General features: G+C 48.4%; 1 protein-coding gene across 3 annotated transcripts in view; it reads left to right on the forward strand.

The window, feature by feature from the left end:
* The first annotated feature begins 5,501 nt into the window (after positions 1–5,501).
* The window catches only part of IFNGR2 (interferon gamma receptor 2), a 36,287-nt gene continuing 29,472 nt past the window's right edge, over positions 5,502–12,316 (forward strand). For 2 of the 3 annotated variants that reach the window (XM_017526149.1, XM_017526148.2), the window contains exon 1: positions 5,502–5,741. In XM_017526149.1, coding sequence (XP_017381638.1) covers positions 5,663–5,741 — 79 coding nt within the window. In that variant the 5' untranslated portion in view covers positions 5,502–5,662. The remainder of the gene's footprint in view (positions 5,742–12,316) is intronic. The other variant, XM_037737641.1, reaches the window with a different exon arrangement.

The following is a 12,316-nucleotide window of genomic DNA, read 5'->3' on the forward strand; positions in this document are numbered from 1 at the left end:
TGGGTGGTGAGAGGAGGGGGCTGTGGCCTATGACAAGCGTTAGAAAACCCAGCCCAACACCGAACCTAGGGAATTCATCCTTTTGCTAACATGCCAATTCCTCTGACATTGATCCTGGAATTTTTTTGGGACAAGGGGCACCAAGTCACAAATCAAGGCCCCACTTGGCAATAATCAAGGCCTACTTTGAGCTCAGAGCCCTTACACCTCTGGAGGGTAAAGGAATATGGCTGCACCACTCCTTCCACCTTCCAAGTCTTGCACATTGTTAGGGTTTGAATGTGTCCCCAAATTCCAGGGAGGACACAGGTGTCAGCGGCCCTGCCTTTGGCTGTGTCAATCCCCACGGAGACCCACCATGACACAAGACGGCAGCAAGCAGGGGAAGATGGTAGTCAGGGAAGGCGACAGAGTTCTCAGGAAGTGGAGTCCAGAAGTTGTAGAATTTAAACTGTGGCTATGGCAGGAGCGAGGGTGGGGCAGGGGTTAGAGATGAAGGCAGGGAGAGGTGCAAACCTGTGGGGTGAACAGCAGTGGAAGAGGCAGACAAGTAGGGCACATGTGACCTTTGTGACGTACAACTTCAAAGACTCACTGATGGAATAGCCGGGTCTTGGGGAGCTGTGGAGCCCTTGATTGGGCACAAAGCTGGGCCTGATTTCGAGAAAACTGAACAGCATGATGAGAAGTCTGCTGTGAAATGCAGGGGGCTCTGGCACTAGAGCAGCCTGGCGAGGAGCCCACACTGTCACTCATTGGCTGTGTGATTTGGAGCATGATCAATGTGATGTGTGTGTGTGTGTGTGTGTGTGTGTGTTGTTATAGAGATGTGACCTCAATATAAACATGAGAGATGTGTGCACAGGCCAGGAGAGACAGTTTTCTCCTTTCCAGTGCTGGAGGCTGAAGTCCTCAGAGCAGGAGGCCAGGAAGAGGTGGGCAAGAGGTGGAGGAAGCAAGGACAAGCTGGAATCTAAGGCTCAGCTGCCACCCTCCTCTGTTGCTCTCCATCTCTACACCTCCAGCTTACACGACTGCAAGAGATCCCACAGGAGGTGGAGGAGCCTGGAGCCTGTCTGCATCCCCGCCATCCAGGAGGTCAGCAGAGAAGCCACAGGTCGTGAGCTGCAAAGATGCCTCATGCCCTGCCCCAGCCTCTGGAGGGTAAAGGAATATGGCTGCACCACTCCTTCCACCTTCCAAGTCTTGCACATTGTTAGGGTTTGAATGTGTCCCCAAATTCCACGTGCTGGAAATTTAACTCCCCAAGTGGTAATATGGAGAAATGAGGCCTTTCAGACGTGATTGGTTATGGTGGCCCTGCCCTCGTGGAGGGATGGATCCATCCATGGACTAATGGGTTCATGGATCGATGGATTATCATGGAAGTGAGACTCGTGGCTTTATAAAAGGAGGTGCCAGGTGCAGTGGCTCAGTCCTGTAATCCCAACACTTTGGGAGGCCAAAGCAAGTGGATCACTTGAGATCCGGAGTTCAAGACCAGACTGGGCAACATGGTGAAATACCATCTCTACTAAAAACGCAAAAATTAACCAGGCATGGTGGCAGATGCCTGTAATCCTAGCTACTCAGGAGGCTGAGATAGGAGAATTGCTTCAACCTGGAAGGCAGAGGTTGCAGTGAGCCAAGATCGCAACACTGCCCTCCAGCCTAGGCAACAAAGTGATACCCCATCTCAAAAAAAAAAAAAAAAAGATGAAGACACATCTGAGCACCCTAGCACCTTCAGCCCCCCGGCCACCTTGGGATTCTGCGGAGAATCTCCACCAGCAAGAAGGCCCTCACCAGATGCAGCCCCTTGACCTTGGACTTCCCAGCCTTCCAAACGGTAAGAAATAAATTTCTTTTATCAATAACCCAGTTTCAGATATTCTGTTATAAGCAACAGAAACTAAGACACACACAAACATCCCTCCCTGCACACGTTACCTCAGAACTTTTCAGGGAGGGGGATTCTAGGAAATGCAGTTACAGTTTATCAGAGCTGCCGCAGTGCAAACCCACACAGGTCAAGTCACGGAACTCTGCCGGGTCCCCATGGGACAGCCATGACTGGGAGGCCTTCATGTTTTAATACATAAAGAAGCACCATTGACCAGCAAAAAATGTCACCTTCTTTCTGCCATCCCCCACCCACTCTCCTGAGGGAGGCAGGAGGAGCCCCTCTAGGCTATTAGAAATGCTTCAGAAAACTGATTGGAAGGTAAGGAATTAATGGAAAGGGATGGTGCAGATTCAGTGTTTGTAGGGCTGGTGTATATAACACATGGAGCGCCTTTATAAACAAATACACAACTCAGTATAAAATTAGGCACGAAAGTATTTCTTTTTGTGTGTACATGAGGGAACCTTAACTCTGTCACCCAAGCTGGAGTGCAGTAGCGCAATCTCAGCTCACTGCAACCTCCACTTCCCAGATTCAAGCAACTCTCATGCATCAGCCTCTCAAATAGTTGGGATTACAGGCACCTGCCACCATGCCTGGCTAATTTTTGTGTTTTTAGTAGAGATGTAGTTTCACCATGTTGGCCAGGCTGATCTTGAACTCTTGATCTCAGGTGATCCACTTGCTTCAGCCTCCCAAAGTGCTGGGATTACAGGTATGAGCCACTGCATCTGACCAAAAGTATTTCTTTAGAATGAGAAAACAAAGAGGTTACAATTTTTTTTTTTTTTTTTTTTGAGATAGCATCTTGCTCCGTGGTTCAGGCTAGAGTGCAGTGGTATGATCTCGGCTCACTGCAACCTCCACCTCGTGGGGTTAAGCGAGTCTCCTGTTTTAGCCTCCTGAGTAGCTGGGATTACAGGCGCGCACCACCACACCTCGCTAATTTTTGTATTTTCAGTAGAGACAGGGTTTCACCATGTTGGCCAGGCTCTTGAGCTCCTGACCTCAGGTGATTCACCCACATCACTCTCCCAAAGTGCTGGGATTGCAGGCATGAGCCACTGCATCTGGTCTGGTTACAAAATTTTTTAAAGCTGCCAAACACCGCTAACATCACAAGATCCAGAAAAGCAAAACACTATCTGTATTGGTTAACTGCCTGATACACTTCCACAGTACTCTTTACTTACAATTTTTTTTTACTGTGACATCTTTGCCTCTATATATGACAAACTTTTGCAATATTCTCTATAGGAGTAGAAAGTTAATTCAGTCTTTCTTCTACAATTTATCAAAAATTATTTTTTAATTATTGACAGTATAGAAAAGTTTCTTTAAACTTCACTATTTGTTGTTGATCTATCTCTCTATGCCTATGCTATAAAATGTCAAGACATTACTCAAAAATCTCATAGCCACTGCAACGCCACCCTATGTGAGTAGAACATTGGAGGAAAACACTGTGGTACATTGGAAGAGGAAAAAAGACAAAAGCCCAAAGCCCAAACAATTGTGGGCAAAGTCTGTCACTTTGCAGATTTCACAAAAGCATATGACCATGTGAACACAGTGCCTTCTTATGGCCTGGGAAGAGGCCCGCAAAGGAGGGCCACTGAAGGTTAAGCTTTCAGTAACTTCACAGTAAATCCGCCTCCAAAGCAGGGACTGCAGGAGGGCACTCACTTAGGAAGTTAGATGAAATCATGGAGGCATCACATGGTGACGTGGAAGCGTGGATACAGATATAGACAAAGGATGCTGGATGCCCTTCACATGAAATACCAATAGCTTCGGTTTCCTGTTTTCTTCAGATTGGAGATCTCAGTAGAAGAGTCAGCTGCCGATGACTTCAAGAGTCGTTCAGCCAGGAGGAGCAGAAAAATGTAAATGCAATCCCTGAGAACTGACCTTTCCAGGGCAAGTTGCTTTAGGGCTTTTGCAACTACTTGCAATTGGGATACTGAATGCTCGACCTTGGCTTTAGTGTGGCTACCTCTGAACACTCTACCTCAAAGGAGGAGGTTGCAGACCTTCCTGGCCTTAGTGTAATCAGACAGCTTAACTTCAAAATGCATTTTAAAACTTTTTTTTCCTTTCCCTTGGGTTTCAAATATGTAATTTTTTTTTTTTTTTTTTTTTTTTTTTTTTTTTTTTTTTTTTTTTTTTTTTTTTTTTTTTTTTTTTTTTTTTTTTTTNGAGACAGGCTTGCTCTGCTGCCCAGGCTGGAGTGCAGTAGTGCAATTTCAGTCACTGCAACCTCCGCCTCCCAGGTTCAAGCAATTCTCCTGCCTCAGCCTCCCAATTAGCTGGGATTACAGGCACATGTCACCACACCTGGCTCATTTCTGTATTTTTAGTAGAGACGAGGTTTCACTATGTTAGTCAAGCTGGTCTTGAACTACTGACCTCAGGTAATACACGTGTCTCGGCCTCCCAAAGTGCTGGGATTACAGGTGTGAGCCACTGCACCCAGCCTCAGTGCATCATTTTTGAAGTGATTCCAACTTACAGCCTGCTTTTTTCACATAACACATACATACATCTCTATGTCTCAAAATACTCAATGCATAATTCAATTGTCTGCTAGGTATTTCATCATATATTTTTACGAGCATAGCCAATTTCAAAAGAGTTCTACAAAGAGGAAATACAAGAAGGCGGAAAGAGCAAAAGAAACGCTCTATGTTGCAAAACCCATTTTTGCTAATGCGTCCAGTGGGCTCCCCGGACGACCTGCTTTTAAATTCTTGGCCTCCCTGCACCATGTCCCTCCTTTGCTGCGCTGGTTTTATGACGCATCTTGGAAGAACAGGGCAGATTTAAAATCCTCTCCCAACAGGCATCAAACTGGACACAGCTGCTAAGGGACTTCCTCCTCGTGCACCGCGGCAGGCTCCAGGGCAAACCCCACGAAGTTACGAAACGCTGGAAGTTTCTGTCTCTCCCTCCCCCAGCTCTGGAAGTTTCTATCTCTCCCTCCACCGGCTTGGAGCCCATTCCCCCCTAGTGCCCCACCCCCTCCTTCACTGGCCCCTAACTCCTTCCCCTTAAAATACCCTTTTCAAAAGGGAGTTGACGGGAGGTGGGGGTTGTAGAGAGCCGAGATCGTGCCACTGCACTCCAGCCTGGCGATGGAGCGAAACTCCCTCTCAAAAAACAAAAGAGGGGGATTAAAAGCTTAATATGTACTCTGGGGGCTATGAAAGCAAACTTTTCGTCCAAAGGGGCGAATCCTCAAATTGTGCGATCAGGCACCCGAGTGGCGGCAGAGGAGAGTGAAGTAGGGGCAGGAGGCGTGGGGGCTCCAGGGAACGCCCGGGGGCCTGGGCCGGGGTCTCGAAGGGCCCTCCGAAGGGATCGCGGCCCCCGAAGGTGGGCGTCCTGTGTGGCTCCAGTCTCCAGGACGTTTCGGGAGGCTCCCGGCTCCGGGAGGCCGGCTGCGTGGGGTCCCCGCGCGGCGGCCGCAGAGGTCCCCAGGGCCGCGGTTCCTGGAGCAGGAAAGTCCCGTGCGGGGGCGGGGCCCTGGGGGAGGGGCAGGGGCGCCGGAGGGGGGGGCGGGGCGGGCTGGGCTGGTCTGGGTGCGGGCTGCCGAGCCGTGTCCCCTCCGCCGGGACGCGCCGCTGCCGCTCGGGAAGAGGCGGGTCTTGCGCGCCCTGCGCTCGCTATGGCGGCCCGGGCGGCTAAGTGAGCGGCTCCGCGGACCCCGAGCGGGGCCCCAGCCGCGCCCTGAGCCGCCGCCGGGCGCCCGGGGCCATGCGGCCGACTCGGCTGTGGTCGCTGCTGCTGCTGCTGCTGCTCGGAGCCTGCGCCGCGGCCGACGCCCTCCAGCCAGGTGAGCCGGGCCTGGGCCTCCCCGGCGGGTCGCGGGCGCAGCCGCTGCTTATGGGGGGTGGGGGGAATCTGTGGGGTGCTCAGAGTGGGTGGGAAACTTACGGGTTCCTCGGGTGGGGGCTGCGGGGTGCCAAGAGCGAGAGGGGCCCGGGGGAGCCCTCAGCGGGGCTGGGGTGGGCGGCCAGGAGCTGGGCAGGAGCTGGAAGACTGGGGTGCACCCCTCCCGGCGTCCTGGCCGCCGGGACACCCCTCTCCAGGAGGGGACACTCGCTGCCCCTCCGTGAAGCCGGCACCCTTGGCTGCGACGACTTCCCCACCCGCGCGACCGCGCCGGGAAAGCCAGCGTGGCCCAAGTCTCCAAATTTCTCGGAATGAACAACGGCAGATTGAATCCGGGGCTCGGGCAGGGGCCGCCTCTGCAGGCCACGGGTTCTGCAGCCTGGCCGGACCGCGCTGTATCCCCGCCTGGAGCGCCTCCCGGGGGCCTGGCTGAAAGCTGGACTCACTCCTTTTGTAGAGGCAGCGGTGGAGCAGGGACCAGCGTCTTGGACTGGCGACCCAGACTCAATTCCGACTTTGGCCGGGGACATGTTTGACCCTAGGTGTGAAACCCAGATAGTTCCCGCGGTCATAGAGACGGGCAGCAGCATTCAGGCAGGGCCCAGAACTGTCCGGTGCCTTCAGTGTTGGGGTGGAGGAGGAAGAGTGTCAACGGAGCCAGGCTTTTATTTACTTATTTATTTATTTTATTACTTTTTGAGACAGGGTGTCGCTCTGTCGCCCAGGCTGGGGTGCAAGTGACCATCTCGACTACTGCAGCCTCCGCTTCCCGTCCTCAAGGGATCCTCCCACCTCAGCCTCCTGAGGAGGTGGGATTATTGCCCACACCTGGCCAAATGTTTGGTTTTTTGTAGAGAGGAAGAGGTCTCGCTATGTTGCCCAGGCTGGTCTTGAACTCCTGGGCTCCAGCAATCCGCCAACCTCGGCCTCCGAAAGTGCTGGAATTCAGGCTTGAGGCGCCATACGATGCTGAGCCAGGCTTTTAAAACTGGCTCTGTCCCCACCCAGAGGGCTTCTTACCTGGCGGCCCCCTTAACCTCTGACACCAATTGACCGGGCTTATGAGCCAAACATCAAAACCAAGAGAAGATCGTGCGCAGTGGCTCACGGCAGAGGAATGGTGATGCACTCCTGTAATCCCAGCTACTCGGAAGGCTGAGGAAGGAGAATCACTTGAACCCGGGAGGTAGAGGTTGCAGTGAGCTGAGACTGTACTCCAGCCTGCAAGACAGGAGCAAGACTCCATCTCAAAAAAAAAAAAAAAAAAGTTTTGGTCTGTGTTGCCAAAGAAAACAAACAAAAAACTGACTGCAGGCACTGTGGCTCACGCCTGTAATCCCAGCACTTTGGGAGCCCGAGGCGGGCAGATCATGAGGTCAGGAGTTCTAGACCAGCCTGGCCAACGTGGTGAAACCCCGTTTCTACTAAAAAAATACAAAAATTAGCCAGGCGTGGTGGCGCGTTCCTGTAGTCCCAGCTACAGGAACTACTCAGGAGGCTGAGGCAGGAGAATCGCTTGAACTTGGGAGGTGGAGATTGCAGTGAGCCAACATCGTGCCACTGCACTCCAGCCTGGGTGACAGAGTAAGACACTGTCTCACAAAAAAGAAAGAAAAGGGGGAAAAGACCGTAATGGCAAAGGTGAGGGAGAACATTGCTGTGTGTGTATCTGTGTTTTGCTGGGTTCTTTTCCATGGAGAGAGTGATAGGTTGGACAGCCCTGAAACTGTCTTGAGAACTTAGAAGATTCTTCCTATTCGAAACTGTAACATGGTGTTGGGGCTTTGTTTCTTCTTCGGGCATTTCTTGCAAAGGCCCTTGGGTTCCATATCTCCTTGATCTGGGGTGCCTTGCACATGAGGAAATTATTAACTGTTTTTCCATGGAAGTCAGACCGATAGGTTCAAATCCTGACTCTACTTGGACTTGGCTTTAAGTCTTGAGCAACATGTGTATGCCGCTCCCTAGGCCTCCTTCTAATGAGAGTTGATGATTGTCCTGGTGTGGGATAGGCAGGCCTGTAACTTCACACCAGAGAGAAATGACTAGTGGTGATCTGTGGACTGTCTGTGACTCACCTGCACTGAGTCCAGAGGTTGAGAGATGTGTTTAGAAACTTTATAGTTTGACGTTGCCACAACATCCAGGTGCCTGTACATCTTGCTAACGATTAACTTTTATTGTATTCTACAAAAGTTTTGGTCTGGCCGGGTGCGGTGGCTCACGCCTGTAATTTTAGCACTTTTGGGAGGCCGAGGCAGGTGGATCACCTGAGGTCAGGAGTTCAAGACCAGCCTGGCCAACATGGTGAAACCCCATGTCTACTAAAAATACAAAAATTAGCCCAGGTGTGGTGATGCATGCCTGTAATCCCAGCTACTCGGGAGGCTGAGGAAGGAGAATCACTTGAACCCGGGAGATGGAGGTTGCAGTGAGCCGAGACTGCGCTCCAGCCTGTAAGACAGGAGCAAAGCTCCATCTCAAAAAAAAAAAAAAAAAAATTTTGGTCTGTGTTGCCACTTGAGGTCAGGAGTTCAAGACCAGCCTGGCCAACATGGTGAAACCCCATCTCTACCAAAAATACAAAAATTAGCTATGCATGGTGATGCACGTCTGTGGTTCCAGCTACTTGGGAGGCTGGGGCAAGAGAATCACTTGAATTTAGGAGGCAGACATGCAGTGAGCTGAGATCACGCCACTGCACTCCAGCCTGTGTGACAAGAACAAGACTCTGTCTCAAAAGAAAAAAAAAAAAAAACCGCTTGTTTCCATCGATCCTTTGAAAATTAGTAGCAGCTGGGCCCGGTGGTTCACACCTGTAATCCCAGTACTTTGGGAGGCAGAGGTGGGCAGATCACCTGAGGTTGGACGTTCCAGACAAGAGCAGCCTGGCCAACATGTTGAAAACCCAGTCTCTGCTAAAGCTACAAAAATTAACCGGGTATGGTGATGGGCTCCTGTAATCCCAGCTACTCCGGAGGCTGAGGGAGGAGAATTGCTTGAACCTGGGAGGCAGAGGTTGCAATGAGCTGAAATCATGCAACTGCACTCCAGCTTGGGTGACAGAGAAAGACTGTCTCAAAAAAAAAAAAAAAAAAAAAAAAAAAAAAAAAAAAAAAGAAAAGAAAAAAAACTAGTCGCGCTTTAATCTCTATTTTGCAACTATTTGAACATTTTCATATTAAACAGCTTAAAAACAAATCCAATGGATGTTTTCAAGAAAAACCCTTTTTTAGTCAAAACACAAAGTGAAAATATTCACAATGATCATATGGCAAATGGGCGGTAGAAGGGTTTTCACACTTTCCCATAACTTACAGGTGTAATTATGAAATTGCTTTTATGGTCGGAGAAAAAAAAGAGTGTTGGAAACTTTTTTTTTTTTTTGAGACAGTATCTCTCCGTCACCCCAGCTGCAGTGCAGTGACATCATCACAGCTCACTGTAGCCTCAGCCTCCTGGGCTCAAGCCACCCTCCCACCCCCACCTTCTGAGGAGCTGGGACTACAGCGCATGCCACCATACTTGACTAATTTTTGTATATTTTGTAGAGATGGGGTTTCATCATGTTGCCCAAGCTGGTCTGGAACTCCTGGGGTCAAGAGATCCTCCCACCTCAGCCTCCCAAAGTGCTAGGATTATAGATGAGATCCACCCAGCCAGACTCCAGAAGCACATTATTTAAAGGGAGACATAGTATCTATCCCTTAGAGTTGTATAAGGATAGAATATATAAAACATGGGACCTAAGGCAATTTGTAGCAATGCCCTGTTAAGTAGTAGCTATTTGCAATAAATCAACAGACAGTTTGGTTAGTTACCTGAGTGTTGAGGAATTAAGGCTTCTATTTGTAATTGTAGCAGCTGCTGCTGACTTTTTCAGGGAATTGGATATGTACTGTGCCACAGAAATTTTTTTTTTTTCTTTTTGCGACAGAGTCTCTGTCACCAGGTTGGGGTGCAGTGGCACAATCTCAGTTTACTGCAACCTCCGCTTCTCAGGTTCAAGTGATTCTCCTGCTTTAGCTTCCCAAGGGGCTGGGACCACAGGCTCATGCCACCACACCCGGCTAGTTTTTTGTATTTTAGTAGAGACAGGGTTTCACAATGTTGACCAGGATGGTCTCAATCTCCTAACCTCGTGATCCACCCATGGTCTCCCAAAGTGCTGGGATTACAGGCGTGAGCCACCACGCCCGGCTGCAGCAGAATTTGTTATCATTTGCTGACTTGAACATCCAAAGCTTCTCATATGCCTAGAGACCACCGAGAAAGACAGTAAGTACCCAGCAACTTAAAAACCATTGCATGTGAATGTCCACTGGGTAAGCTGCTGAGTGTTCATAATCTCAGCAAGTGAAAATATCATGTAGCTGGAATGTTTTTGCTACCTTTATAAATGATCATGATAGTAACATTTGTTGTGCCCCTATTCTAGGTCAGATGAGGTGCCAAGTGCTTTATATACATTTCCTCTCTTAATTTTCTCAGCCATTCTTTCAAAGTAGGTTATATCTCCATTTTACTCCCTAGAAAGTCAAACCTTTCTTGATAGGAAGAGCCAAATAATCTAGGTCAGTAACTTGATGTCTAGTTTATTTTTTATTTTATTTTTTTTATTTTTTGAGATGGAGTCTTGCTCTGTCACCCAGGCTGGAATGCAGTGGTACAATCTTGGCTCACTGCAACCTCCACCTCCCGGGTTCAAGCGATTCTCCTGCCTCAGCCTCCTGAGTAGCTGAGACTAAAGGCACATGCCACCACACCCAGCTAATTTGTGTATTTTTAATAGAGATGGGGTTTCACCATGTTGGCCATGATGGTCTCGAACTCCTGGCCTCAGGTGATCCACCCACCTCACCCTTCCAAAGTGCTGGGATTACAGGTGTGAACCACTGCGCCCCGGCCCTCCTACCCTTAAATATGCATAAAGTCTGAAATGCCTGGATCTGGGTTGGATAGATGAAAGGCAACAGGATGGGTCAGGAAGGCAGACTTTCTTCACTGGTTGTTTTTTTTTTCCCTTCATCAGTTGTTAAATGCTCCTAGTGTTAGGCCCTGAGCATATAAAAATTATTAAGACAATCAATGTAGAGAATAGTTTACTTAGAGACATTGTCAGAACAAATAAGGTAACTGCATTACCATATGTGCTGTAATAGATACACATACACTGTCTGCCATGATTTTTCAAAAGTACTATAATAGAAATATTTAAAAATGTTATAGGACATTACTTGCCAGGAAGGGTTGAGGAAAGTCCAATAGAGGAAGAACAAACTGAGCTGGGTTTTGAAGCATGAATAGGAGTTTCAGATTTAAAAAAAAGAAAAGAAGAAATAAAATATGCAAAATTATGTAGGCCCAAAAGAAAATAGGGTGGAGTTTATGGTGTTTTAGAGAGTGGTGATAATTAATCTGTTTGGGATAAGATTGTGAAGGATTTTCAGCTTACTCAAGTCTGAACTCCACCGTCTATGCCAGGAATTGGCAAACGTTTTCTGTAAAGAAGTAGACAGTATGCATTCAAATGGTTATAGAAGTTTGAGTAAATGGCTAATTTCTGAATTCGAAATGGCATTTGAGACTGCCTAGGGAGAGTGCTCAGGTCATGTTTATGTTTAAATGTGTGGTTATTTTTTCCTCTTGCTTTTTCACATGTCCCTTGGTTTCCTGAGCTAAGGTTTTGGAAATGAGATTTTGACAGTTGAGTCACTTAAAATGCCCTCTCTAAGCATGTGCTTTTCCTTCTTTAAAGCATTCCCTTTGAGGAATAAGAATAATTGTTCTCTAATGTAGTGTAAGACTTGGGATTCAACCATTAATCCATTAGTCCAGTTCAATAAACTTCATTTTTTTTTGTTGGTAGCAGGGTCCATTTTATGGGAGAACATACCAATAATTGCCTTGCCTTTGGGGAAGTTTCAGTTTATTAAAAGCAGTTACAGATATATTACAGATGTAGTAGATTATACAGGAAGTTCCTCAACAGGCAAGAAGGTTCAGCAAGTTCGTTGTCTTAATTATAATAACTTTCTTTTTCCAAGACTGAGTCTTGCTCTGTTGCCCAGGCTGGAGTGCAGTGGCATGATCTCAGCTCACTGCAACATCTGTGCCCCAGGTTCAAGTGATTCTCTGCCTCAGCCTCCCGAGTAGCTGGGATTACAGGTGCACACCACCACACCTGGCTAATTTTTGTATGTTTAGTAGAGATGGGGTTTCACCATCTTGGCCAGGCCAGACTTGAACTCCTGACCTTGTGATCCACCAGCTTCAGCCTCCCAAAGTGCTGGGATTACAGGCATAGGCCACCACGCCCAGCCTACAATAACATTTTATTTATTTATTTATTTTTTGGCAGAGTCTCACTTTGTCACCCAGGGGGAGTACAGTGGCACAGTCTTGGCTCATTGCATCCTCTACCTGCCAGGTTCAAGTTATTCTTGTGCTTCAGCCTCCCAAGTAGCTGGAATTGCAGGTGTTCACCACCACGCCTAGCTAATTGTTATATTTTTA

Source organism: Cebus imitator, unplaced genomic scaffold (genome assembly GCF_001604975.1).
Source record: "Cebus imitator isolate Cc_AM_T3 unplaced genomic scaffold, Cebus_imitator-1.0 Scaffold41, whole genome shotgun sequence".
In the NCBI taxonomy this organism is placed as follows: domain Eukaryota; kingdom Metazoa; phylum Chordata; class Mammalia; order Primates; family Cebidae; genus Cebus; species Cebus imitator.